Source organism: Sphaerodactylus townsendi, linkage group LG11 (assembly GCF_021028975.2).
Source record: "Sphaerodactylus townsendi isolate TG3544 linkage group LG11, MPM_Stown_v2.3, whole genome shotgun sequence".
In the NCBI taxonomy this organism is placed as follows: domain Eukaryota; kingdom Metazoa; phylum Chordata; class Lepidosauria; order Squamata; family Sphaerodactylidae; genus Sphaerodactylus; species Sphaerodactylus townsendi.
Genome location: NC_059435.1, coordinates 53,767,889 through 53,795,261, shown reverse-complemented (window position 1 = coordinate 53,795,261; position 27,373 = coordinate 53,767,889). Strand labels below are relative to the sequence as shown.

The following is a 27,373-nucleotide window of genomic DNA, read 5'->3' as shown; positions in this document are numbered from 1 at the left end:
ATGATGCCATGATCTTGCTGAAGCTAAGCAGGTCTCTGTCTGATCAGTACCTGGATAGGAAACATTATGGGAATCCTCAGTGTATCATCTTAGAAAAAAAAAGAATATAAATCTGTTTTATCCCACTCTTCTTGCAGGAAGCACAAAGCTCCTTGTATGGTCCCATGTTATCTCCACAAACCTTTTGTAAGTTATGTTAGCCTGACAGGGAGTGATTGGTCCAAGGTTAGGTTCCTGGCAGAGTGAAGATTTGAACCTAGGTCTTTGTAGTCCTGGTAGAAATACTGTACCAGATTGGCTTTACTGGTACGTGGCTGTCCCCTCAATTATTATTTCTTCACAGTATCCTTGGGAAGCGAGCCTGAGAGAAGTGGATTGACTGAAAATTACCGAGGGAATTTCATGGCTGAGCAGAGATGTGATCTTCATCGCCTCAGTTCTAGTCCAAAACCCACATGACCTTTCAAATGAACGACTGTGCTGACTAGTTTACATTTTGGGAAGTGGCCTCAAGAGAATAAGATGCTAAAAATGAGCATGCTGGCCTACCTATGCATGATGGCTACTTCCTACCTATGCATGATGGCCAGCTTGTGAGGACAGTGCATATGTGCGCTCAGAGCGTACATATATAGGCTTCCTCCCTTGTAACTGTGGGGTGCTGCTTTCCAAATGTTCCTGGTCAAGGGGAGAGAGCTTGCATGTGGACACTTGTAGGAACCATACTTGGCAAGCCAGGAATTGCAAGGCATTGGGGTGGAGAGCATGATCATTGCTCATTGCCCATGTGTTGTCACACATGGACGGATTACATGTAGAGGGATTTAAGGGACTGAAGTGCAGTGACGTGTGTCTTCAGATGGATGCTTTATGGGAGCATTCTTGCATCATATTAAACATTTTAACCATCACCAGTCACTCAGAAAAACAAAGGGATCCAGATTTTCCATACTAAGAGTCTGTAAAGGAAATCCGTACATGCTAACAGACTCAGCTGAGCTCAGAAAGTCCCTGGTTCAGCTATCACTTCTTCCGCAAATACACTTGATGTTCTTATGCAGGCAACTGCTGTTACTCTGAGTCTCCCATCTCCTGTACAGGATAGGAATATTGACTAACCTTGCAGAGTTTTTGTACATCTTTCCAAAATAATGCATGGGAAACATTTGAACAGTAGAAAACATTACACAAATATCTGGTACTAGTAAGGTGAAAGTGAAATAGCAGAAATGATTCAAGAACTGTAGTGGAGCTGTAGGTCTTTTTGATTTATGTCTTCTCACATTGGTAAGATACTAGCCTGAATTCTTCTGTAGTGTTGCAAAAAGTGTTGCAAAGTGATATTCTGCTAGTCCATTTATACGGATATTTAAAACTGCAGCAGCCGTCCAATTTAGAAGTAGACTATTAGGAAAAAACCAACCTGTCAAGCTTGAGTTAAGGCTTCAGTTTAAGGAGTGCAGCCTAAAGGAAACCAGGTAGGGGAGGTTGGCCAGTGGTATCATATAACTGAGAATGGTAATCTATGTCTGGACTCATTTAGAAGCCTAATAGCATTATTTGCAAAATCTATTGATCAGTGGTTTGTGCTGTCAGGCTTTTCTACTAAGAAGAGGCTAGCATTTCTCCATTAGCATTTGATTATATCAGTGATACATAGAGAACAAAGCAACAATATGCATTGGATGTGTTTCTGCACCTACCTAGCACATGCACAAATAGAGGTGCCAACCTCCATGTGGCACTTGGAGATCTCCTGCTGTCACAGTGGATCTCCAGACAACCAAGGTCAATTCCCTTGGAGAGAGTGGTGACTTTGGACACTCAATTCAAACAAAAAAACTGAGCCAATCCAGTAAGAGTCTGACTTGCTTGTAAACAAACAGATTGAGCACAGTAAGTTTGATTGCCAGTTGTATTTGTTTTGAAGTTCTCCCTGGTTATTTCCTGATCATTGGAGTCAGTCCTAAAATGTGTACATATGTAGGCTTCCTCCCTTGTAACTGGGGAGTGCTGCTTTCCAAATGTTCCTGGTCAAGGGGAGAGAGCTTGCGTGTGGACACTTGTAGGCACCATACTTGGCAAGCCAGGAATTGCAAGGCATTGGGGTGGAGAGCATTCCTGAGCCTGCCTTTGTGGAAGGATGTATCAGCACAGGCATCTGCCTTTTGCTGATTCACATTATTGGTTCACGTGCTCCAGTATTACCCACTTTGACTAGTCAAAGCAGCTCTCTGGAGGTCTTTTCCTGCCATGTTGCCTCAGATCCTTTTTAAGTAGTGACATTGGGGACTGGATTTTATGCATGTCCAGGAGGGGTGGTTTTTTTTTTAATACTAATGGGATTTGCTTCCCATAACATCAGTTGAGCACAGAGATAAAAGTCTGTACCAATACTTCTGATGCAGCAAAAATGAATTGTAATGGCATATCTGACATTTATTTCGGGGAGAGCCCTTAACGAAATACAGGTGAACTTCAAAGGCCTTTGCTGTGCAAATTGTGTTTTGATAGGCTTGTGCTCCCCTGTATCACTGGAGGACCCTGAAGCCTACACCTGAAAAGGATCCAGTTGGCACCTGCTATGTAGCAATTCAGAATTTCAGTGCCTATGCCGAGTATTCGCCTTGTCGCAATAGTAAGTTTTTCGCAGTATGGCCCACATAATCCTAATCTGCATTTTCACACTTTCAGTTGTAATTTTGGCTTAATGCCTGTTATGGGGAGACATCATCGTCTTGCAAGAGGATCTCAATTAAAAAGAGTTGTGATCAGCTTATATGTTTCCACTTGGATGCTTTTGTATTTAATTAAGAGTGAAGATGAGATGGGTGCTATTTTGCTGACATGAGAAGACAGAATTGGCTTGATTTAAAAGGGAATCAGCTATAGCAAACAGATCTTGATAAGCAAAAGCCAACTTTTAAAAGCAGCTGGTTATTCCAAATGGAAACTTCTCTTTATAGAATTGGCAGCTTACTACTTCAACCTGTACAGAGATAATTAGACTATTTTGTGAGCATGCCAGTCATATGTTATGGTACAGTATAGCATAGGGAAATTTTATATAATGCAAACCTGTACAAATAAGGTTTCCTGATTATCCCTGCTGGTTAAATTTCCTGATAATCCCTGTTGGTTAAATACACAAAAGAAAGTGTTGGTCACATCTTATGGCCAGTTGTTTGTGCAAGGAGATGCAAACGCTGACCTAGACAGAACCAAAACATCCATGAAATCTAGGGTTGTTCGGATAAAATGAACTTCTTGTTGCAAATTTACCTTTGACCTCGCTAAACCAGATTCCAAATGTGAACTGATGTTGGGATCAAATTTCCTTCGGAAAACTCACAGACCAGTTTTGATGTCAGCATCTGATGATCAAATTTTGCTTTGGAATGGGAATTTGGCCCACAAAGAATTTCAACACTAAAATAACAACATATTAGACATACAGTCTATTAGCTCTTTCTTCTCAGAAAGTCTTATCCGTTTGATGTGGTAAAATTTGAGTCAGATTATATTATGAAATTAATTCAGTGTTCATACTTTGATACCCACAGACAATCCAGATCCTGAGGGACAAGGTTTCTGTCAAGCAGGATTCAGCTTAGATTTTTACAAGGTGAGAGTCAACAATGTTTGATTTGGCCCTGGTTTACTGACTTCTTTCATCTTAATTTTGAAAGGCCTGTGTCTCACCTTCAATCCGTCATTTCTGAATGATTTCTTTTTTTCCTTTTTAAAAAACATTTCTTGTGCTGCATTCAGAATCTGAAACCTATTAGTTTCATTCAATTTTTTAAAAAAATTAAGCCTTCTCATATTTCTTATACTAGTCGTAAGCTCAGATCCATAAGCCAGCAGCTGGTTCTGTGCTCCTAAGAAGCCTTAAATTTAATTAAATAACTGATTAAAGGATAGATGATTAAATCTGTAATTAGTTCCTAATAAACAAATACTATCGCTAGTTTAATCAACTGTCATAGTGAGATTAAGATTTACAGTCACAATCCTAATTCATCAAACGAGTGTTACGGTAAAGGTTATAAAGAATGTCTTAATAGAACTTCTTTCTTAGTGACTGTTCTTCTGATCTCCTCCAGTATGAAAAAAGACTCCTTTCTTCCTGAGTTGCCTATGGGGCTTATTCATTCCTATTTTCCACCATGAGTCCCTACTGAATGAAAATTATAGCAATCTATCTTGGGTGGATGCAAAAATGAAAGTGATTCTAAAGCACTTTAAAACAGGGCATATGCAATAAGCAGTTATTAGCAAAATATCTGTGTTCTAGATGCTATCTCTACTTTTACCTAAAGTTTGTTGCTATTATCCAAGTATAGGTGGAGTCCTTCAGGACACTTGCGGGAGCAGATATAACCATTCCCCCCCATCTTTGCTTCCTCCCCATCTTTGCTTCCTCCCCAGATATAACCATTCCCCCCCCCAAATTTGCTTCCTCCTCCTTCCTTCTCTCAGTTTCTCACTTTCTCCCTACCACCTCTTTTCTTGCTGTCTTCTATTCCTATCATCCTCTCTCTTTCTTTCTTTCTGACCCCTACTTCATCACTCTTTCTGTTAAAAGAGAGTGGTATCAATCCTGAACTATCTCTAGAAGTTTAAATGACTAAACTGATGCTATCATACTTTGGTCACATAATGATAAGACAACAGTTACTGGAAAAGACAGTAATGCTAGGAAAGGTTGAAAGTGGCAGGAAAAGAGGGAGACCCTATAAAGATGGGTTGACTATAAGGGAAGCCAAGGCCTTCAGTTTTTAAGACATGAGCAAGCCTGTTAACAATAGGACATTTTGGAGGACATTGATTCTTAGGCTTGCCATGAATTAGAAGTTATGTGATTGCACTTAAGACACATAAACAGTCAATGCCCTATATTTATTCCCCACTTAGACTGGCTGATGAATGCCATTTTATTAATTATCGGAATCATTTTCAAATGTTTTGCTTTTGGTGTCTTATGAATATTATTAATCACAATTAAATGCCATTTTTTCTGTCACCAACATAGAATGGAGACCTCATAGTGGGAGGACCTGGCAGTTTTTATTGGCAAGGTATGTTCACCTACATGTATATAATAAGAGAAGAAATTATAAGTGAAGCCAAAGTAGTGCAGAGTTATAGTTGTATGTTTTAATTAAAACAATTTCTAGATGGTAGTTTACTCTTAATCGCATGACTGACGACTGGTAATATAGTCACCATTTGGACTTGTCTTTTGACAGTTCTTTATTTCTAAGATACTGTGGTTACTAACTTACCTAGGGTTGGGAAAAAAGTTGACTCAGCTGTGTTCTGTGGCAATTTATTGTTGAAGGCTTTCATGCCTGGAATCACTGGAAAGTTGTATGGTTTCCAGGCTGTTTAGTACATTTTCTCCTGATGTTTTGCCTACATCTGTGGCTGGCATCTTCATGATCCTCTGAAGATGCCAGCCACAGATGCAGACAAAATGTCAGGAGAAAATGCTACTAGAACACGGCCATACAGCCCAGAAACCACACAACATCCCAGTGATTCCAGCCATGAAAGCCTTCAACAATAAATTGATCAGCAAGCTTAGAAGAGACAGAGCATATTTGGAAATGTAATCCCGATTCTTTAATGGATTCTGTAATTGGTTTGCCGTTCATTTTATCTTTAATCTGTTTTGAATAACAGGTCAAATTATCACCAGCAGTATAGCAGATATCATCACAGACTATTCATTCAAGAATATTTTAAGAAAGCTGTCTCGAGAAAAACAAACTGGAGTTGCACCATCAATATATGATGACAATTATCTGGGTAAGGTTGCTTGACAGTTTTGTCACACTCGAGGTTAACCTTGTCTAGAAAGATGGCTTAAAAGTATTTGTGCTGTTCAAGTGAGTTACAAGTGTAACCAGCATTTTTTGCATTTGCCAAACAAATGAGTGGAGTTGTTTCTCCAAGCCCTATTACTCTTGACTGGATGAGTTTTCTGATGAAAATGTGGGTGGGCATCTGCATCCAGGGGCACCAAATGTTACTTATTGTCTGTTGCTCTTGACTGTGGGTGGGAGCAGGATCATAAACATACTTAGCACTTGCCCATGTTGACAGCAAACTCAAATCTTGGCACTGCAGAAACAGTTGGCACAGATCCTTTACTTAGTTTACTTTTTGCTGTCAACATGGGCAAGCCTTGTGCATTGTAATCCAATTTACAACCCTCAGACATTATTAAATGTGCATCCAGAAGGAATTCATCTGGTTTGTCCCTGAAATACCCTTTCAATGGACTAGTTAGTATAATGTAACTTTGGCTTTAAAATCTGTTTCTACCTTGAATACAGGCTGCATTTACACTGTAAAATAAAGGGCCATGTGACTTTCCTTTCAGGACATTACACGAACAGGTCACACTGTGAATCCCACTAATGGCAAAATAAGTGTTACATCCAGCTGAATGATAAAGTATTAATGCTCTAGCAGCTCATCTTGAGATATAGTTACAGCCATGGTTTTGCTAGTGATTTCACTCGATAGATTTAGTGTGCATCCGAGACATATAATGAAGTTAGTCATAAAAGCTTGACAAATTGTTTTCCTTTGTCTAGATATTCCAGGTTATAATTTTTTAATGGGGATTGTTGAAACAAAAGGAAGATCTGTTTGACCTTCCAGGACTGTCAAACAAGGTTTGTTAGGTTTCATGCTTGTAGTTTTGTTTTTAAACAGGGTACTCTGTGACTGTTGGTGAATTTACTGGAGATTTTCAGCAAGGTGAGAATCCTCTGTCTTTCTGTATAAAGTATAGGGCACTTTGTTTAATTGATGTACTCAGTTTCTTTTTTCTTTATAAAGAGAAAGAAATCACCTGGCTTAGATTGGAGTTACTGTGCACTGGACTGCGCTGTTATTGTGCAATTATATGGAGAATTGTGGACCTATGCCTTAATCTGGCTATCAGCTGCCACCAGAGAGACTTTCTGTGGAGAGGACAGCAGACAGGGTTCCATTGTGCCTCCACACCTTGATGAAAATCCCATATTTAAGCATCATTCTGTATTGCACTTTAATGGGTGTTCACATTAGATATTTAATGCTGCCAGTCACTCTTGGGAACTCCCCTCCTACTTTTTTTTTGCTTAAAAGGATAAAATACAATAAACAAGCTGCCATTCTCTTAAAAATATGGAGGCTGCCGACAAGCAGATTCTGATCAATTGTTCTGTAACTGATGTCCCAGTAAATTAACTTCCAGACTGTTATTTTTGTTTTAGAGATCATTGCTGGAATCCCAAGAGGTGCACAGAACTTTGGCTATGTATGTAATCTATCAACAGTTTTACTTTTGTCTGTACCAATTCAAATTGTTCAAAGTACATTTGCATTTCCAAAGGACAAAACTCAATACTTTGTATGTGTATGTATTTTAATAGCTATTTCATACCTGACTTGATGTTTACTCATTTTTTTAAAATCCCATATTCATGGACTTTGATTGAATGTTTTGCTTCAGGCTGAAATCTTGTACACAGGCTGAATAAATTGCATTGAGGCCAGTCTAATAGATAAGTGGTCTAACAGTATGCAAGACTGCGGCCTGAATTAACAGTCAAATGAATTATTTTGAAAAGATGTTATAGTTACAGGTTAATTATTCAAATAGGCCCTTTAAAATATAATAAAGACTTTGTGCATGTCTACTAGTATAGTGCTGTCTCTACTCTCCACCACCTTCCCATGGTATCCTACAGGTTTTTAAGAGACAAAACAAGTACTGATTATGAAGAGTTAGTTCTGCAGGTCCCTAGACTGCAGCTGTCCAGAAATTGTGCCCCTGTAAGCATGTCTGCTTTAGTGGACGATCACCTTAGAGATGCTACATCTTAGGAGAAAATCCAGAGCAAAGTAGGAACAATAAGGTATCAAGTACAGCTTCCCATGCTCAAGTTAGAAGCCCAACAGGGAGGATAATGAATGTTATTCATGCTTTGACAAACAGTTAAAGTGTAGTTGCCATTTTTCTCAAGTTGAAATGGGGATCATTGACTTAGGTCTGTGAAGAGCACAGAAACGTAAGATTCAGTCAAGCTTGAGTGGATCCAGAAAAGATGGGCATTGATAGTAGACCCATCAAACATGTCTCATAGATCAAAATGTTAAGGACAGAGGCATAATTAGTCTGGGCTAAGGAAGATTAAGGAATATGTGGTTTAAAAATGCTAGTCTTTAAAAGGCTAATAGGATGTAGGATGAGACAGTGAAACTAAGGGGCTTTCTATTTAATTGCTATGAAAGGAAAAGAACTGTGTACATTAATGGAAGGTCAGTTCTTGCAGTTGGTAATGGGAATCTCATGTGTATGGGCTCTACATCATAGTTTTCAAATAATATACGAGACAAGATTTCCTACTGGATAAAAAGTTGTTTATTTAAAGTTGAAAAACTTTTATGAAGGTTTTAAAGATCATGTGAGGTAAAAACAATTTCTGATAACACGTAGATATACTACATACCACTTCATTGCAGGAGTCTAATCAAAATTATTTTTTAAAAATGAAGGATCAATGAATTGGTAGTAATTATAATTTTAAAATGTATTTTGGAATTCAATGCCTTAGGATCTGACTGACTCATCTATATTTTCCTGTTTCCAGGTTTCAATTATTAATTCTACCGATTTGACCTTCATTCAGAATTTCACTGGAGAACAGGTAAAGGGATCGATAAAATTACTCTCATAGCAGTATTTCAAGTGGGGGACACTTACACCATCCAATGAAGTATTACTGGATATGTATTTCAAGCTTCAACTTGAAATTAATTATTCAGGATGCAATAGAAATTCGCCAGTTGCAAATGTGTTTTTAAGATTGTACATGATATAAAAATAAGAATGTTCTTTGTTGATAGATGGCATCTTACTTTGGATACACTGTTGCAGTATCGGATGTTAACAATGATGGGTAAGTTGCAACGACAGCATATTCATTATTGGCTCCATTTTCTGTTTTGTATTCCTTTTTGGTTTAGATTGATTCTTGTCACTTAATCGCAAGTTGTCTGACTAAAGCCTGTGGAACTATTCCATAGCTGCTCAATACTAAGCAGCCTGAAAGAGATCACAACTTAACTATACAAATGTCATGTATGTTTAGTTAGAATTAGGCTGCTAAATCTTTTGATCCCTTTCAAAATTTCCAGTAGTAGAGAATATTTGGTCACTTCATAAGAAGACAAGAATCACTGGAAAAAACAATAATGCCATAAAAAGTTGAAGATAGCCGGAAAATAGTAAGATGCAATATGAGATGGATTAATTCAATAAAGGAAGCCACTGATTTCAGTTTTCAAGACCTGAGCAAAGTTGTTAATGATTGGAGGTCTTGGAAGTTATTAATTCATAGAGGTCAACATAAATTGGAAGTGACTAGATGGAACATACACGTGAAAACATTAAGAACTATTATATTTTGTATAGGAAAAATATACCAATCTGCTGAAAAATTAAGAACAATAGGTTATTTCTTCCCATCTTCCTTTTATGTTTAACTTCTATTTTATTTTATTTGTAGTCTAGAGCTAGTTTTCTTAGTTTTGGGGAGAAGTGTATCATTTTAAATACGGGCTTTTTTAGACAAACAATATTAAGTCAGTACTCAAGGGTTACAGAAATCTGAACATGTTTTCCCTAGATAGCCAATGCACCTGTGCTAGGAAACATCATTTTTAGCAACAAACTTCAGCACTTGATTTCTCAAAAGTGTCAGTACTCACTCCCAAATTGCTAATGTGTTCATTTCAGTTTGGCATTCCACATTCAATTCAATTGCTTGGGTTTTAACGGTACCCATTGACTAATGTGTATATTTCTTTTGATGACAAACAGTACTTTCTTCTCATGTACCCATGCACCATGTTGAGATACTTCTTTAAAATTTATTTTATATTTAATCTATGAAAAAAAAAATTTGCATGTTTCCTGCCGTACTATTCTAGTGGATCTGCTCATACAGAAGCTTAAATTTTGTTGTGGAGGAGGCATATGCCTTGTATGAATTCTGCTAATTCACTGATTCAAGCAGTGGATTGTTTCTTGATCTGCAATGTGAAGTAAAGGCAGCATAAATTTTAAAGCTAAAATTAGAATAATTAACCTGAAACGTATAAAAGATCCATCCAGTCTTCAACAGAATGTAATATTTGTAACTCCCTCCCCTTCATTATTGTATTACACCACCTGACTCTGGACCATAAAAGTTTTTCCACTTTCACTGTTAATACCAACTCCAGTTTTATCTCACTTAGCAAATATCCTATATCACTTGACCATCTAGGACACTCTTTCAGTGAGCAGTAATTAGATCATTCAGAGCAATTCCTTTATCGGAGGTGCTTTCTGCTCACGCAAGGGGCCTGCAAGATGCTCATCCAAGTCTCATGCATCAGGGAAACCATCAGTCCATGGAACGGATCCATGAAATCCAACCCAGAAGCTTGACTTGGTGTGGGGAACAATGTAACAGATTTGTAAGAAATTCTCATGCAGCTAGAGATAGGAGTGCATGGAAGCAAGAGAGCTGAACATTAGTTCTTCCAGAAGATAATCAGAGACATGGAGAAAATATTTTCTTAATGATTTTCCTGCCACCCCTTTTCTCAAGATCTAAACTGAGATGGACTCTGCATTGTTCTTTGGTGTTTGGGCCAACAGTGCACTGTATCTGTTGTACTCTGCTGCACTGTTTAAATAGAAACCAGTGATCAAAATGATTAGTGCGAGTTGGAGAGCAATTTAGGCACAACATTCATGGAGTGGAGAATTTTTTTATGTTAGGCTAAAGCCATGTTTTCAATAAAAATACATGAGGGATCTTCTGTTTGTAGCATATCAAAGCTTCGCATACTTAGGTTCTAACCTCTTGACTCCATCCTGAGCGCCTGCTGTTTTTTGCCCAGCAGCATACAAAAGGATTGTATAAAATTCCAGCAGGTGGTCAGCCAGTGCTTTTGAATGCTGTGTTATTAAAAAGGAAGTAATAGCGCCCCTCCTGTTTAAATGCACAGTTCAAACAAACAAATTGCTCAGTTTATGGGTGCTGGCACCATCATGGCATAGCCATGAAAGTAAAGCAAGAGCACAACAGCAGATTGAGCTCTTCTGCAACTATGGAGCAGTCCACTGTGTTATTCCTCCCACCTTTCAGCTTGAATTTGGCTCGGAAATCAAACTATTTATAACTGAAGACAGGCAAAAATGTTCCTCAGTTTAAAAATGTCTACAGCAAACAGATGTTCTAAAACATAAGACTCCCCACACGCTGCTGGAACACTGAAGGAAGAGTCTGGGGGGGGAGGGGTGTCACAAATAGAAGCAAAATTGACGTCATTGTTTTTCTTATCCAAATAGAGAAATGGAAAACAAAGCACAGCAAAGATAATAAGCAAGAAGAGCCCAATCTTATGAGTCACTGAACTGAGTCAGGGACTCATAAAATCGGAGTGGAGAGACCCTTGCCAAGGGGATTTGGGATGGTCTCTTCTCAGGTGTCAGACCTGCTTGCTGCCCCAGTGCTTGTACCACAGTAGCCATCAATGCTACTCACCAGGATGCTACTCACCAGGATTCCCTTTCTGCTGCCATGGCTGTTGCGTAAGCATCTTTCGGAGGACATGTCTGGGGCAGGAATATGGATTACCCCATATACAAAATCCATAGGGCTTCTGGTACCTTCCTGCAACTGCAACAGTAGCTCCTAAAAGTTTGTGAAGTTATGGTATTTATACCATGCCTTTCTATTGTCAAGAATCAAGGTGGCTTACAGAATACCACACTAACCAATAAAATACAATGCGACAATATCACACAATACCATTAAAAATAAAAAACACAATAAAATTCACCTAAACAATCTAAATAACTGCTTGCTAAAATCTCAATTGTTAGAGCTAGATGTTAAAGTTTGTCAGAAATAAAAACATCTTCACCTGATGACAGAAGGATAGCATGGAAGGAGCAAGCCGGGCTTCCATAGGAAGGATGTTCAAGAGTTTAGGTGCCCCCCAACGGAAAGGCTCTCTACCAAGTCCCTTCCAAATGTACTGATGGGATGGAGATAGCTCTCCCTGCATGATCTGAATAAACAGGCAGGTTTCTATGGGAATAGGCAGTCCTTTGGATAACCAGCTCCAACTGAAAACAAGTGTGCAGGTGAAAGTAGCTTGACTGGTGGATGTGAAAATCAGAAAGAAACAGAAAAAGTGGAGAGGCCACGGGAGCTGCAAATGACGAAAAAGAAGAAACGGGAGTGGGTTGCAGTGGCAAACATGATGGTCTTTACAGGTCTGCATATGTCTGCATATGAAATAAGTGATCCCTGTAACTTTTGGGCTCTTGTATTGATTTTCTCCTTGCAGATTAGATGACATCCTAGTTGGAGCACCTCTCTTTATGGAACGTGAATTTGAGAGCAGCCCTAAGGAAGTTGGACAGATTTATTTATATCTGCAAGAGAGTGCCTTGTACTTCAAAGAAGCACAGACTCTGTCTGGAACAGACGTATTTGGTAGATTTGGCAATTCCATTGCGCATCTTGGAGATCTGAATCAGGATGGATATAATGGTAATTCATTAGGTGCCTTGTGAAGGATGCCAGCACATTGGCTAGAGATAGCCGAATGTGGAGGTGGTTCAGTTGTAGATACATTTTGCTTTGGCCAAAGAGGGTCATCACCATTCATTCTAAAAGCCTGTTCTTACAACTATTTTCTTTGTCTTTTGGTGGTTATCATGAATGAATTTAAAAAGCTGATTTTATATATGTATTTAAAAATATACATCCCACCTTATTATCCTATTCTGAAGGTGCCTTTCAGTATTACATAATAAAGAACAAAATGGATCAGCTACAGCCACCTGCTTAATGTAAAATAATCAAAGTCTAAACTTTATTTCCAGAAGAAATGTGTCATCAGCGTTATAATTTCTCTCTCTCTCTCTCTCTCTCTCTCTCTCTCTCTCTCTCTCTCTCTCTCTCTCTCTCTCTCTCTTTGCAGATATTGCAGTAGGTGCACCATTTGCAGGAAAAGACAGAAGGGGGAAAGTACTAATTTATAATGGAGTCAAGAATGGGTTAAATCCTATCCCTTCCCAGATTCTCAGTGGTATGTGGGCCTCCGAATCTCTGCCTGCAGGATTTGGTTTTACGCTAAGAGGGGACTCTGACATAGACAAGAATGATTACCCAGGTAAGATTCTTTCCACAAGAGGATTTCATCCCTTTTTCCTCTGGAAAATGCATCATTCTCAAATTGTTCTTTTTGGAAGGCAGAGGTCAAGAAATAGAATAGGCATACCTTTTGTGTGAAGTTCTAGCTTTGCTTCTCTGAAAATTTGAAGCAGGACAAAATAAATACTCCCTTTCCTGTGATGAGAAATCATCAAAAATATAAGAAGGGCTGAAAAAGACATATTAACACAGAATACATGTTTTTGTTTTTAAAGAGGCTTAAACTTTCTATGCCCTGTCAAAAATATGAATAAAAGTGTTGCTTATCTGCCTAATAGTTGTAGCCGTTCTGATAATGTGCTATCATTTGTGACCCTGCTGCTTTATTTATTTATATAGGAGATCTTTATGCTACCCCTCTAGAGTCCTGCTTAAGACATCTTTCAATTAAAATACTAAATTATCAATATGAAAATACAAAAGTCATCAAATGAACCCTTTACATAGAAAGGAGCTGGTATCCTTGTGATTTGCAGTTGCTATGCTTGAAGGGTTATTTAAGTCTGGGTTGTGTATACATGAATTTAATCTTCTACCCATGTAAAATGAGACGATTTTCACTGATTTCCCACTCCTGCAGAATACTTTGTATACCTTGGTGGGGTCATATCTTCTCTCATGCCTTTTATCATTTTGGGGGATATACTAGAATTGAGCTTCTCACATTACAAGATAGTATAAGAATATTTGTTCTTTCTCAGGAGACGCTTAAAGCATGAACGAAACTGCACCAGTTGTTGAACCGATTGGGCTGATTTGGTTAATCTTTTTTGTAGTATACGAAAAAGCAGTCTCATGTCTCACTATTTAAATATTAAGTGCTACTATATTATATTAAATATTAAGTGCTATTTGTATTAGACAAAAAAAGAGATGCTCTTTTTTTTAGTCCTAGATATACTTCTAAGCTTACGGGCCCTGATTGTTCTTCTAATGAGCTTGGTTTCGAATGTTTTCCCTTAATGATTAATTTTTTACTGATGTCATCTGGTATTTATCAACACTGTTTCACTATTGGGGTTTACACTCTTTATTTCTCAATTGGAACTCATCCAGTTTGGGGCAGTGTTCCAACACCATCTGTAGTCTAAATGTGCAACATCATTTTAATTTGATTCTCTCCAATTTCCCTCTCCTTTGGGATCAAGCACAGAGCAGACCACAAAATTTCTCTTTGTCAGGATTCAAGAAGACTTTCAGCGTTTGTAACATAACTCACACAGTAGAACTTCTGTAGTCCAAGTCTTAGATTGTTTTGCTGGCATAAGCCCCACTGGAATTAATGAGACAATGCTGGATGAACATTCTGGAGTAACTTTGCCACTGTGCTCTATTAACCTACTGTACTAATGTTTTTGGATAGTTTATGTTTTGTGACTGTTTCAGTGATTTTTCTACCTTGCCTGATTCCAGCTGGCCGAGGTTGTAGGTTTATGTTATCATGTGCATTGTTCTTTGCAAAAGGATGATGAAAATAGAAGGATTAAAATGTGCAATGTTGTTTCTTTCGCCCTTCGGTTTGAACAACACAGGCTGCTATTTTAAGCATGCACACATAATTATGTGCCAGTGAAATTAATGGGACGTGGTTCCAAGTAGATCAGTTTAAGACAAGGATTTACTTAGAATTTGTCATACTGGAGAATTCTGAAATTCTTATGGAAATCCAGGCTGAAAATGCTTCTATCCAACTTTGGAAACCAATACAGAAAAACTGTTTTACAAGGATGGAGATGTATAATGGCATGATATACAACATTATAATACCTGGAAAAAACAGCAGGCAGAATTTGAGTATATATTGTTTGGGAGGGATATGCATTTTTTAAAAACTCCTGACTATTAGCAGCAGGGAACATGGATGCTGATGATTGATTACAAACAAAATCATTTACTGATGAGCATCAAAGGTAAGAATGAAGGATGAACTGAAAAGGGTTATTGGACGCATCTCCCATTGGAACTGGACTGGATCCGCATTTTCCAAAACCCACATCAGTGAATTCATTACAACTATGTTGCTGTGTATTTTATACACGCACCCATTATTGTTAGAACTTTTATGCTTTCACATCCTTCATGAGAGCTCCCAAAGGCATCTGGTGGGCCACTGCAAGTAGCAGAGTGCTGGTCTAGATGGACTCTGGTCTGCTCCAACAGGCTCTTTCTTATGTTCTTATGTTACTAGACTGTTTCCTGGAGAGGTGGCTGGAAGGTGCCATTTCCCTCCCCCCTTTCCCGAACGCCTACCTTGTCTCCTGGCTTTCGGCTTGTCACAGAGGCCAGGGGACATGCCCCCCTGGCCTGCGACTCCAGAGCTGTCACTCCAGGCTGCGGGGGGGTGTCCCCTGGCTTCTGCAACGAGCTGGAAGCCAGGAGACAAGGTAGGCATTTGGCAACGGCACAGCCTGTGCGAAGGCTGTACCGCTACCTGCCGCCCTCCTGGGACCGTCCATGTGAACGGTCCCAGGGGTGTGCGCTGGCATTGTTTATGCCGACGCACCCCCGCACCGTTGTGGTGCGGAAAGGGTCTGAATTTACTTTTGTCCTTCATTAACTTTTTTCTGATGAGATCTGTTTCTCATCTCGCTGCATTAACAGATCTGGTTGGTTTAAAAATGCACTTTTCTTTTTAATCTTAATATTTCATTTGATGGTTTTAAGCACTGGAATGAAGTTTTTGTTAGGGAATTGTGCCAGAGATTACCTTAAATTCCCTTCCAGTCTTACAGTATTTAAAATAATAATTATATTGGAAAAGAAAATATTCTGCCAATATGTCCCACTTAAATACCTACAGTTAGTTCTGAACAGGCCTGTTTAAGCCAATACAAACAAAAAAATAAGTAGCCTGAGAACAGAAGTTTTAAAATGTTTTGAAACTCAATCTTTCACTCTGAGATTGAATTTGGAGAACCTAAGTGGATATATTTGTCAGAATTAACAGATACACCCATACTTAAGAGGGAATTTATTTTCTTACAGTTAAGAATTTAACATCGAAGTCTGCCTTGAAAATTATCCCGGAGCAAAGTTCGAGGTCCATATTCTGATTACAATACACATTAAGTGTTGGGTTTTCTTGAGCATCAGTTGGAAGGGAATTTTCCTTGCAGAATTCAGGCTTCAGATTTCTAGTGAAGTTCTAAAATAAGAAACTCAACGCAATGGGTACAAAAGCCTCCATGAATAATCTATCCAGTGTTGGCTTTTGTACATTGTATTGTACATACTGATGCTTTGAAGAATTGTAAGAAAATGGCCAACTAAATTCTGAAGAATAATTTAATGCAGTTACTCTTGGCTGTCGACACTCCCACCCATGCCCTGTCTGAACTGTTCAGTGCACATGTGAGGAAAGTAGTTCTGTATGTAAAAGTCCTATGTGGAAGCAGCAGCAGAGAATTCAGTAGGGCAGTTCACTGTGCCTTTCAAATATATTTTTATGCTAGATTATGAAATGGAGTGGGGATCTCCAAAGGGCTCAGTGGATACCTTTAACTCTTCTTGCCCCCCGGCATTTGCCACAGTGCAACCCATGGTCATTACCTAGAATGAGAGGTCCATATGTGCTTCCTGTTGCATGATCCCTCAGTCTTGTTCCAGGAGTCCAGGCCATTCTTTTTCATGTCTCTCACAAAGATGAACTGGATTTTTTATTACAGCTGTGAATTTAAACAATAAATGCCCCCTTTTAAAGATATGCCATTTTTTTAAAGATAAGCCATGTACACATATGTGTACGTGTGTACAGCTCTGCAAACAGCGCCCCAGGGACAGGGTTTTTATCATCCCTAGGGTGCTGTTTTTCAGCAGTGCAGAAACAGCCAGAGGTAGACAATGGCAAACACCTTTGAATGTCTCCTGTCTTGAAAACCCTAAGACATAGGGGTCAAACTCAGGCCCTCCAGATGTTCATGGACTACCATTTCCAGCAGCCACTGCTAGCATGGCCAATTGGCCCTGCTGGCATGGGTTGATGGGAATCATAGACCATGAACACCTGGAGGGCTTGAGTTTGACACCTATGCCCTAAGAGCTGTAATTTGGGGAAAGTGCTATTTTAAGAAAAAATGGCACAACATATAATGAACTTGTGGACTGCACTACCATGGGATGTGGTGATGCCAACAAACTTAGCTAGCTTTTGAAGAAAGATTAAATAAACTTGTGAAGGACAAGCCCATCAGTGGTTATTAAGCCATGGTGGTTGCATAGTACCTTCTAGTTTTTTAGAGACAGCACACCTCTGGGTGCTTGTGCTTTAACCTTGGTCATCTTCCTGTCACCCTTTTAGGACATCTTGCTGACCTTTGAAGGAGACAGGATATTGGACTAGATAGGGTATTGATCTGACTAGATAGAGTATTTCGTTTGGCTCTTCTTATATTAGTATATAGTAATTGAAGGAGGGGGAAAACTTTCTAAAAACATCCCAACGCCATCTTTACTGCTCTGAATATGCAGTTCATCAGCATTTGTATCTGCTAAGTGCATCAAGATCTACAGCAGGAAGAAAGTCCTTAGGCTTCTTAGTAGCAGGGATTTTGCAGGATTTAAAGTTTGGGGAGAGTTGTAAATCTGTGTTCTGCACCTACAGAGTTTTAGACTGAGTGATTTATTTCATTTATGGAATGCTTCAGAATTAAAATAAGCAAGGAAGAGTAGGAATAGAGAAGGAAAATTAAGCATGGAAGTGCTTTCCTAAGAGCTGCAGTTGAGAAAATAAATGGATGGGGGCCAGCAGTTGAGAACACAGTTTATTACTGAGTTATTTGCAAATGTCTTATTGATCTGATTTATAGAAACTTAGAACTGCTATATATTTTCACGATATATTTCCATATTTGGGGCAGTGTCTTTGATAGTCCTTGAATTTATATGAAACAGTGGATGTAGCTACACTGCAATTTGCTATGTTTCCTGGAGATGTGTGGGGAGTGAAGGTAGGATTGGTAGAGGACATAGTATTATGGATAGACCAGTCTAGTGGCCTGGGGAGAGTGCTGGATTGAGATGAGAGAAGCTCCCTACTTGACTTTGGGCCACTTATTCTCTCTTATCTTAACCTTTCTGACAGGGTTGCTTAGAAATTCCAATAGAAGAGGGAGGAAAATAAATTGTCCTGCCCTGAGCTCCTTGAAGGAAGGGTGGGTTAAAACCATAATAATAAATAAACAAACACTGTCCAAAGTGTCGTTTGGCTTGAGCTAGCGGTCCTGGATAACCAATATTACTAAGATTAAGTTGTGGAACAAAATTGAATGGATTGGGTTGCAAGGTGCCCCCCCTCTCCCGCCCCCAGATCCGCCACATGAACATTTAATTCATGTTTATTTTATTCTGTGGTTATCAACTGCAATCATATTTCTTTACGATGTTTGTGTTTTGCTCCAGTTTTGTTTCCTGTACAAGGGCTGCAACATTGACAGCCCAGAACCATAGGCTGGATAATAAACCAGCTGTCTAAGCAGTGCAGGAATGTGAAAGCCATTTTCCAGCACTGTGCTGTAGTTTGGTAGGGAAAGGCAAGAACAGTTTCTCAAGTGCTCGAGCAACCAGGTGATTCTTCACTTGCCCTGACTGTACTGCATCTCAGCGCAATACCAGAAGACAGGAAACATTCAGAGCAATTGGGTGATGCTTACTGTCTTCCTGTCCTGACTTGTGGGCTCTCTGTGCAACCTAGCAAGAAAGGTATCATTACCTATTTGTGTAAAACGTGTGCTTCCTTGTTCCTGCACAATAGTCAGACCTCCCGCTTCATAGTCTCCTATCACTGGTAAGTATAATTTAAATCAACCAAGGAGTCAGTGAATGAGACTGCAAAGTTACAGAGGACTTTTCTGATTATCTGCTTCCATACCTCTTTTGCAAGCACATCTCTGTTGATTGATGAGGGGCTATCTTGTTCCCTTTGCCCTCCTCTTATTAGCCCCTCCCCCCAGCATATAGGTACCAACAGCTCCGGGAACCACCTTTCAGAAGGGACTGCTGAGTGGATGGGAATGCAGAGAAAATGTGTAGCTACTTGCACTTTTGATACATGATTGCTGGATCCAACCTACATTGGTTTCACACTATTGCCATGTGTATTGACCCTGGTCCACAAAACAAGGTCACAGAAAGTATTAGAAGTATCCCTTGCATCTGCTAAATGTAGATGAAGGAGTATTAGACCTGGGTTGTTGGGGTGGGGTTTGCGTAGGTGGGAAAGTTGTCCATGGTTATTTTTATTACTTTGTAAGCTTTCAGTCATATCTGTGTGGGCATCAGCAGGCAGTATTCGCTATCTGTATCTAGAACAGGTGACTTATTTCCTTTAGAAGGCTTATGTAAATACATTCAGTTCACTTTTGAAATCTTAAACCGCAAGCACTGTTGGAGTTTCTTGGAGCAATATACTAGTAATGATTTATAGACAACATTTTCCTTAAATCAAAGCTACAGAGATTTTAAAATCCTTTTTTAGGAAAGTAAAAGTCTAGTACATTAAATGGTATCATTCAGTCTTCTGGTTCATGAATGTTTTTCTTCAGGTGGAAAGGATTTCTTCATTTGGAAAGGATTCAGTCCCTTTAGTTCTATTTATTTATTACTATCTGTTGTTTGAAAAAAAAAGCCCTGCAAACTTTGTCAAGCATTTTGCTTTCAGCTAGCAAACCGAGTCTGTAGGCTTTTTGAAGATGACTGCAACCAATTAGGTGTTTTTGTAATTTTAGGCAAAGAGGGCTGCCAGACTTCAGAAGATAAGGTAGACAGTTCAAACAGTTGATTGTGGTTATTTTCTTCCACAAATACAAAATATTTATAAACTTCACTCATAACTTTGGCATTGTGAAAGTTAAAGCTATCTCAAAGCTAAAAATAAAACTTTCTGGAAGTTAAAATTGGACCCTAAGTGGCTCTAAATGGGAATTAACAATAAAGCTGAGTATGCTGCTCTCAATGAACCTTTTGATAAAATGGGTGATAATCCAAATCTGTTAAAATCGAGCAATCTCACTGACTTCAATCTATTTATTTTTTAAAACTAATTGTGTCTTGATCACAATGGCATGGATTAGCATGGATAAACACTCTGCTTTTTAAAATGTTTACAAACACTTCATTCTGTGGGTTTTTTTTAAGTTTTCCACAATTTCTAGATGGGCAGCCTGCTTGTAAACTAGAGGTTATAATCTCCTCATGTTGTGCAACAGTATACAGTTATATACAGGTGTGAATTGGTGTCCATATCATGGACTGATGACAGTTTCTTTCAGGAAATTTACCATTCTGCTTGCACTGAACTGCCCAACTGGTAATTAGGAATAAGTTCTAGGGAAATGAAGGAATTTCTGCAATGTTTGAGTGATGGTAAATGTGTTCACTCTTGGATTTATACCTGATATAAATTAACAACAAAACAGCAGTGCTTCACGATTTCCTAGGGAGTCAGCGACTGGACCTGGCTTGCATCACCGAAACCTGGGTGTGTGAAGGAGAGACAGTCGCTTTACGCGAGGTCTCACCACCAGGTTTCGCGTGTCTCCACCAGTCACGAACACGGGGCCGGGGGGGCGGCGTGGCGCTGTTCATCCGTGATTCCATTCCCTTTAGGGCTATCCCGGTCCCGGAGATTACAGGCATGGAGTGTGTCGGCCTAGAGTGGTTGGCTCTGGAGAGGTTGGCCGTCCTCTTGGTGTACCGGTCGCCTAGCGCACCGGGGGACGGTCTGCTGCGGCTGCTGGAGGTGGTGGCCGACTGGGCGTTGAGGTTCCCCAGACTTATTGTCTTGGGGGACTTCAACGTCCATGTCGACACCACCTCATGTACGGTGGCTGCGGACCTAGTGTCATCCATGGTGACGCTGGGCCTCTCCTTAATAAACTCCGGCCCCACTCATGAGGCTGGTCACACGCTGGACCTGGTCTTCGGGTCGGGAATCAATATGGTCGTATCCTCTATTGATAGAGTGCCATGGTCCGACCATTATGCCCTGAAGGTCCGGATGGACTTGTCATGCCTCCCCTGTCTAGGCGACGGACTGATTTATGTCCGCCCGCGGAGACTTATGGATCCACTTGGTTTCCTGAATGCTCTGCGGGACCCTGAACCCGCTGGCACGCTCGATGAGCAAGTGGAAGACTGGAATGCCCGGCTTTCCGATGCCATCGAGGTCGTTGCCCCCCGGCGTCCTCTGCGCCCCCGTTCTCGGCTAGCTCCGTGGTATACCGAGGAGCTACGCCATATGAAACGGGAGCTCAGACGGCTAGAGCGAGTGTGGAAGAAATCTCATGGCCAGACTCTTGCGAACATCTTATAGGATGTTTATGAAAGCCTATGAGATGGCGACGAAGGAGGCGAAGAGAGCTTTCTTCTCCTCTTCTCTCGCATCTGCTAGCTCTCGCCCGGCTCAATTGTTTCGTTTGGTTCAGTCTTTGACCTCATTATCTAGAGGTTCTACAAATTCTCAATTGGCAATCTGCTGTGAGGCATTTATGAGCTTTTTTGCAGATAAAATCGCGTCGCTCCGCCAAGACCTTCTGGCCACGTTGACTACAATTAGCGAACTAGAGGCTCCCTTGCTGTCTTCTGGCCCTTGTTTGACCCAGTTTTCCCTGCTCTCCGAAGCCCATGTTGACAGGGTCCTGGCTGCTGTTAGACCTACTACCTGTCCTCTGGATCCGTGCCCCTCCTGGCTTATTAAAGCTTGCCAGGGGGAGCTACGACCCCACCTGTTGAAAATCATCAATGGCTCCCTTGAGCAAGGAGTCTTTCCGGGTGGGTTGAAGGAGGCCGTGGTCCGCCCACTCTTGAAAAGACCATCGTTAGATCCAGCAGATCTGGCCAATTACCGACCCGTTTCGAATCTTTCGTTTCTGGGGAAGGTAATTGAGAGAGTGGTGTTGGAGCAGCTTCAGGGCTTTCTGGAGGACACACGGGCTTTTGATCCCTTCCAGTCCGGCTTCCGTGCTGGGCATGGGACGAAGACTGTCCTCGGCGCTGTCACAGACACGCTCCGCATACAACTTGACCGAGGCGGATCGGCGCTGCTGGTATTATTGGATCTTACCGCAGCGTTTGATATGGTCGATCACGACCTTTTGGCCCACCGCCTGGCGCTTCGAGTCGCGAGGGCACTGTCCTTCAGTGGATTGTCTCGTTTCTCCGGGACGAGTCAGCAAGTGTGGTGCGGGGATCAAGCCTCCCAGAAGTGCCGCTTCATTGCGGTGTGCCTCAGGGAGCGCTGTTGTCCCCGCTGTTGTTTAACATCTACATCGCGACCCCTTGCTCAGTTGGTGCGGAGCTTTGGGCTGATTTGTCACCAATGCGCTGATGACACTCAGCTCATTCTGTTGATGGAGGGGCAGTCATCGCCAGCCCCAGCAGCTCTACAGCACTGTTTGGAGTAAGCCCGGTTGCTGGATGGTTTGCAAAAGAGCAGGTTAAAACTGAATCCATCAAAGATGGAGATCCTTTGGCTGGGGCGTGGAGGGGGGTTGGGGATTTTCAGCCGCCGGTGTAGGAGGGGACCTCATTGGCACCGGCCTCCTCCGTTCGCAGCCTGGGGGTCCACCTGGATTTGTCTCTTTCAATGGAGACCCAGGTGGCCCATATAACCCGGGTTGCGTTTTTCCATCTTCGCCAGGCCCGGCGGCTGGCCCCCTTCCTCTCCCAGGCAGACCTGGCCACTGTGATCCATGCAGCGGTCACCTCTAGGTTAGACTATTGTAGCATCGCTCTATCGGGCCTCCCCTTCGTCTGCTTGAACCTGAGAGCTGATCCAGCATCTGGCGGCGCGTGTTCTCACAGGTGGTGCCTTTAGAGAACATATCCAACCTGTGCTGCACCGCCTGCACTGGCTTCCAGTTGAGTTCGAATCATTCATAAGGTATGGGTGCTTACCTTTAAGGCCTTCGCAGCGGCCTGGGACCTTACGTACCTTCGGGACCGCCTTACCCCATATGTCCCTACGGCCTCGTTCGTTAGAGGCCAATTTACTAGTGGTCCCTGGCCCTCGATGATGCGGCTGGCCTCTACCTGGGCCAGGGCTTTTACAACCCTGGCCTGCCTGGTGGAACACGTTACCACCAACTATCCGGGCCCTCGCGGATCTTGGAGAGTTCCGCAGGGCCTGTAAGACCAATTGTTCCACCGGCGTTTGGAGGGGCCGGCCGCTGATGCCCCTCCCTTTCCCCCTCCTTTTCTTTACATTCTGGGTTCTCCGCTTCTGTGTTTTATTTTCCAGGGTGGATCTATGAAGTTCTGTTTTTATGATTGGATGTCAATATAATATTATTGATTGTTGTTTTAATGGGGTTTTTATTGTAACTATTGTTTTATTGTGTTGTTCACCGCCCAGAGCCCTTCGGGGGAGGGGCGGTATATAAAACTAATTATAAATAAATAAATAAATAAATATAAATAAATAAATAAATAAATAAATAAATAAATGGATATATAAATTTAAGAGGTTTTAAACAGTAAGGTTATGTGGGGCCCATAATAAGCTGAATCAAACCAACAGTCTAGCTAGTCCTGCATCCTGTTTCTGCAATGGCCAGCCAGATGTCCAGAAGATCAGTTGTAAGGTCATAGAGCTCAAAGCTGTCTCAGAAACTGATATCCTCCAGCAATTGACGCAGATATATTTTGTGCCTGAACTAGGGATGTGCAACATTTTTTCTGGTATTTTTTGAGTTTATAATTAATAATCTTGGGAATTTTAAAAAAAACTGAAAAAAGCCATACTGACTTTTGGGGGTGAAATTGATTTTTTGGCTCCATTAAACCCAAACCTGAAAAATTCCAGCTGCCTCTGAAGTCCATGTGGGTTTAAAGGTGGCGCAGAGCTGAATGCTGGGGTCAGCCAGACCAAGTCCAGCATTTAGCTCTGCGCTGCCACTGCCTCAAAATCCTCATGCATTTCACAAGCCACAGTGGTATAGAGCTCAATGTTGGGCTCAGCCAGTAATGGGATTCAAATAATTTAACAATTGGTTCCAAAAGGACTCAGTGGTGGAATTACAACCAGTTCTCCGAACTAGACAAAAAATTAGCTACTGGTTCTACCAAACTGGGGCGAATAGACTGAATCCCAACACTGGGCTCAGCCCATCCAGGCCCAGTGTTCAGTTTTGAACCACAGCTGCCTCCGGGCCACATGGACTTTGGTGACAGTGCAGAGTTCAGTCCAGGGCCTGGTGGAGCTCAGTGTTCAGCTACACTCTGCCTGCCACCTCTAAGACCCAGCCAGCAGGTAAGTGATGGGGAGAGGGAGAAGGGAAAAGTTTTTTTTTTAAGTGGCAGCAGGGCCAAAGCAGCCTGAATAATGCTGGGAAAAAAATCAGCATTATTCAGGATCTGCTTTTCGGCTCCCTTGAATCACTGCCAATTTTTTCCAGGATCAAATCCCCCTTTAAAAAAAATACCAGAAAGTATTTTTTAATGGGGGGGGGGGGTTGGCTTTGCCAAATTAACACCCCTTATCTGAACATGGAGATGCCATTTAGCCATCATAGATAATAGTCACTAATGGACAGAAGCTAAGGTTTTCAGGAGTATATCATGGATATGAATTGAATTAATTATGTGGAAACTAAAGAAATCTGGAAGGTATGGAAGCTATTTTAAAGTGATATCCCTTGAGCATTGGAGATAATGTAGAATGTATGTTTGAAGGAAAGACTTAATATGATCCTTTGCTGGCTTGGAGGAGTACAGAAGGGTGAAGATAACTGAATTCTGTTGGGCTTATGGTTGAGGACAGCTGGGGTTTTACATCCCCCTCTCCTCTCCTCTCCTCCACTCTCTCTCCTCTTTCCTTTCTCCCCTTTCCCCCTTATCATCGTTTCCTCATCCTTTTCTTTGTCCATGTTTATGCCTCCCCATTGACATCTTTGTACTGTGCATCTACATGCCTTTCTAGAACTGAAATTGAAGGCATCAACTGATAGAACCACAAATAGGGTGCTATTATTGGTCTTAATTTTTGTGATTATATTTTAATTGAATTTTATATGGTATTTATAGTTTTAAATTGTATTTATTCATGGTCTCAGCTTCCCTGACCCCGGCTTAGGTCAGAAAAGAGCAGGGCAAAAAGAAATAAATAAATACTAGGATGAACTTTTCCTTGATTGTTTGTAAATTTCCATATGTGTGCATAATTTCATTTTTTTTCTGCAAATAATTCATACTTGATAAATGTTTACACTTTCTTATCTGTTTTGAGTATCCCTTTCTAATTTTTTCCAGACTTAATTGTTGGCGCATTTGGAGCTGGAAAAGTAGTTGTTTACAGGTATGTACCATATTTATTTACTGGTCTTTATCTGGGTGTAGGTAAATTGGCTTTTAAAAATTCATTAGAACATAAGAAAGAGCCTTTTGGATCAGACCAGAGTCCATCTAGTCCAGCACTCTGCTACTCGCAGTGGCCCACCGTTCTCTCACAGATTCCTTATTTCAAGGTTATAGTTTAATTCTTAGCCTAACCAAAAAAAATTATGGAAAATCTACTTAATTATTTCAGATTGATTATATTACATGATGTAAAACTGTGTTGGAAAATGAACACTTAATTTGCAGTTGCAGACTGTTTGTGAAAGCCAAATTTTCTTTTTGTAGCAGTTTTTTGTCTACTGATTTATGGGCGAGACAACCTGACACATTCCCTGGAAAAATTACAGAACCACAGTTCTGTTCTGCAGATGATGTATTCCTAGCATGAGATTTGTGCAACTGAAATGGTCTATGAACATGTCTTCTTTTTCTGTGTGATTTTATTCGTAGAGCTCTTAATTAAAGGTATCCAGTTAATTGCAAGTAGTACACTGAAATTTATCAAAGTACATTTCGACCTTGCTGTTGTGGTATCTATTTCCAGCTGCTTTTTTGATTACAGAATTGGGGGGGGGGGGCACTTCAGGACGATTTGGCTGAAGATGTATCATCTGCATTGTATTATAGAGTGGTTTTAAGAACTGCATCTTCCCCTCTTACCAGATCATATTCAAAACTCAAATATGGAATGTGCCAAAACTGAAACAAAATATCTTTCTTTCTCCCCCTCTAGAGGAACAAGAGCAAATACCTGTAGCGTGTACTTGTTTGCTGAAATTGGTACATTATGGGGATAAATATGAAACTGACCTCAACTTCATAGGGATATTACAGTTCTCAATAGTGAGCCTGTGCTGGCAAGAAACCTCTCATTCCCTTACTGAGACTGCCATAAGTGGATTGAATGCTCATTCTTCCCTCTTTTTTTCCTCACTTCCACTTCTCTACTCCTTTTTTATATGTCATCTCAAAAGGGTCTTTTGTTTTATATCATGTAAACACTTTGCACATTGATGGTCTTATAGTGGTTATTATTATAGGTAATAAAAAGAACAGCAGCTTGTGACAAGAAATGTAAGAGATTGGCTTAGATGACAAACTTTTCAGGGAAATACATTTTGTAATTTTAAAAATAAATATTTCTTTGACCTGAAAATGAAAAAAACACAATGTTGTGAAGGACAGTTGGGGGGTACTGCTAAAACTCCTGAATTATAAAGAAAAAAGGGAGCGGGCAGAACAAAATAAGCTCTTCACTGTAGGAGTCACATCGTTTTCTAAAGAAACTGGCCTTAGCCCGAATCCCTAGCTTTTCACAGGTCTATGTCAGCCATTCCCATTTTTGTCCCTGAAGAGACAAAGGCCGCTTCCACACAGCCACAGTAAGGGTTGGGTCGGCGTCCATGATGCTGACCCAACCCCTCTGGGACCGTTCGCATGAACGGTCCCAGAACCTCCCGGGACGACAACGCTGCGCTGCGCCTTCGTCAGGTCGACCTACCTGCTCTGTGGCCCTCCGGCACATCGCTGAGGCCAGGGGACACGCCCCCCCTGCCCTGCACGACCGCTCCGGAGCCGCATGGCAGAGGGGGCGTGTCCCCAGGCCTCGGTGACGCGCCGGAGGGCCACAGAGCAGGTAGGTGGACCGGACACGGGGGGAGGGTAGGTGCATTGGAGCCACTGCCGTTTGCACAGCAGCGGCTCCAAGCCGCCATTTTCCATAAACCTCGCTGGGGAAGCGAGGTCGGAAAACGGCG

At 41.0% G+C, this 27,373-nt stretch overlaps 1 protein-coding gene across 1 annotated transcript in view; it reads left to right on the top strand.

The window, feature by feature from the left end:
* The window catches only part of ITGA8 (integrin subunit alpha 8), a 145,267-nt gene that overhangs the window by 29,688 nt on the left and 88,206 nt on the right, over positions 1-27,373 (top strand). The window contains exons 4-14 of the mRNA XM_048511358.1: positions 2,515-2,638; positions 3,564-3,625; positions 5,036-5,081; positions 5,689-5,814; positions 6,730-6,774; positions 7,275-7,318; positions 8,655-8,711; positions 8,911-8,963; positions 12,415-12,620; positions 13,054-13,245; positions 25,530-25,575. Coding sequence (XP_048367315.1) covers positions 2,515-2,638; positions 3,564-3,625; positions 5,036-5,081; positions 5,689-5,814; positions 6,730-6,774; positions 7,275-7,318; positions 8,655-8,711; positions 8,911-8,963; positions 12,415-12,620; positions 13,054-13,245; positions 25,530-25,575 — 1,001 coding nt within the window. The remainder of the gene's footprint in view (positions 1-2,514; positions 2,639-3,563; positions 3,626-5,035; positions 5,082-5,688; positions 5,815-6,729; positions 6,775-7,274; positions 7,319-8,654; positions 8,712-8,910; positions 8,964-12,414; positions 12,621-13,053; positions 13,246-25,529; positions 25,576-27,373) is intronic.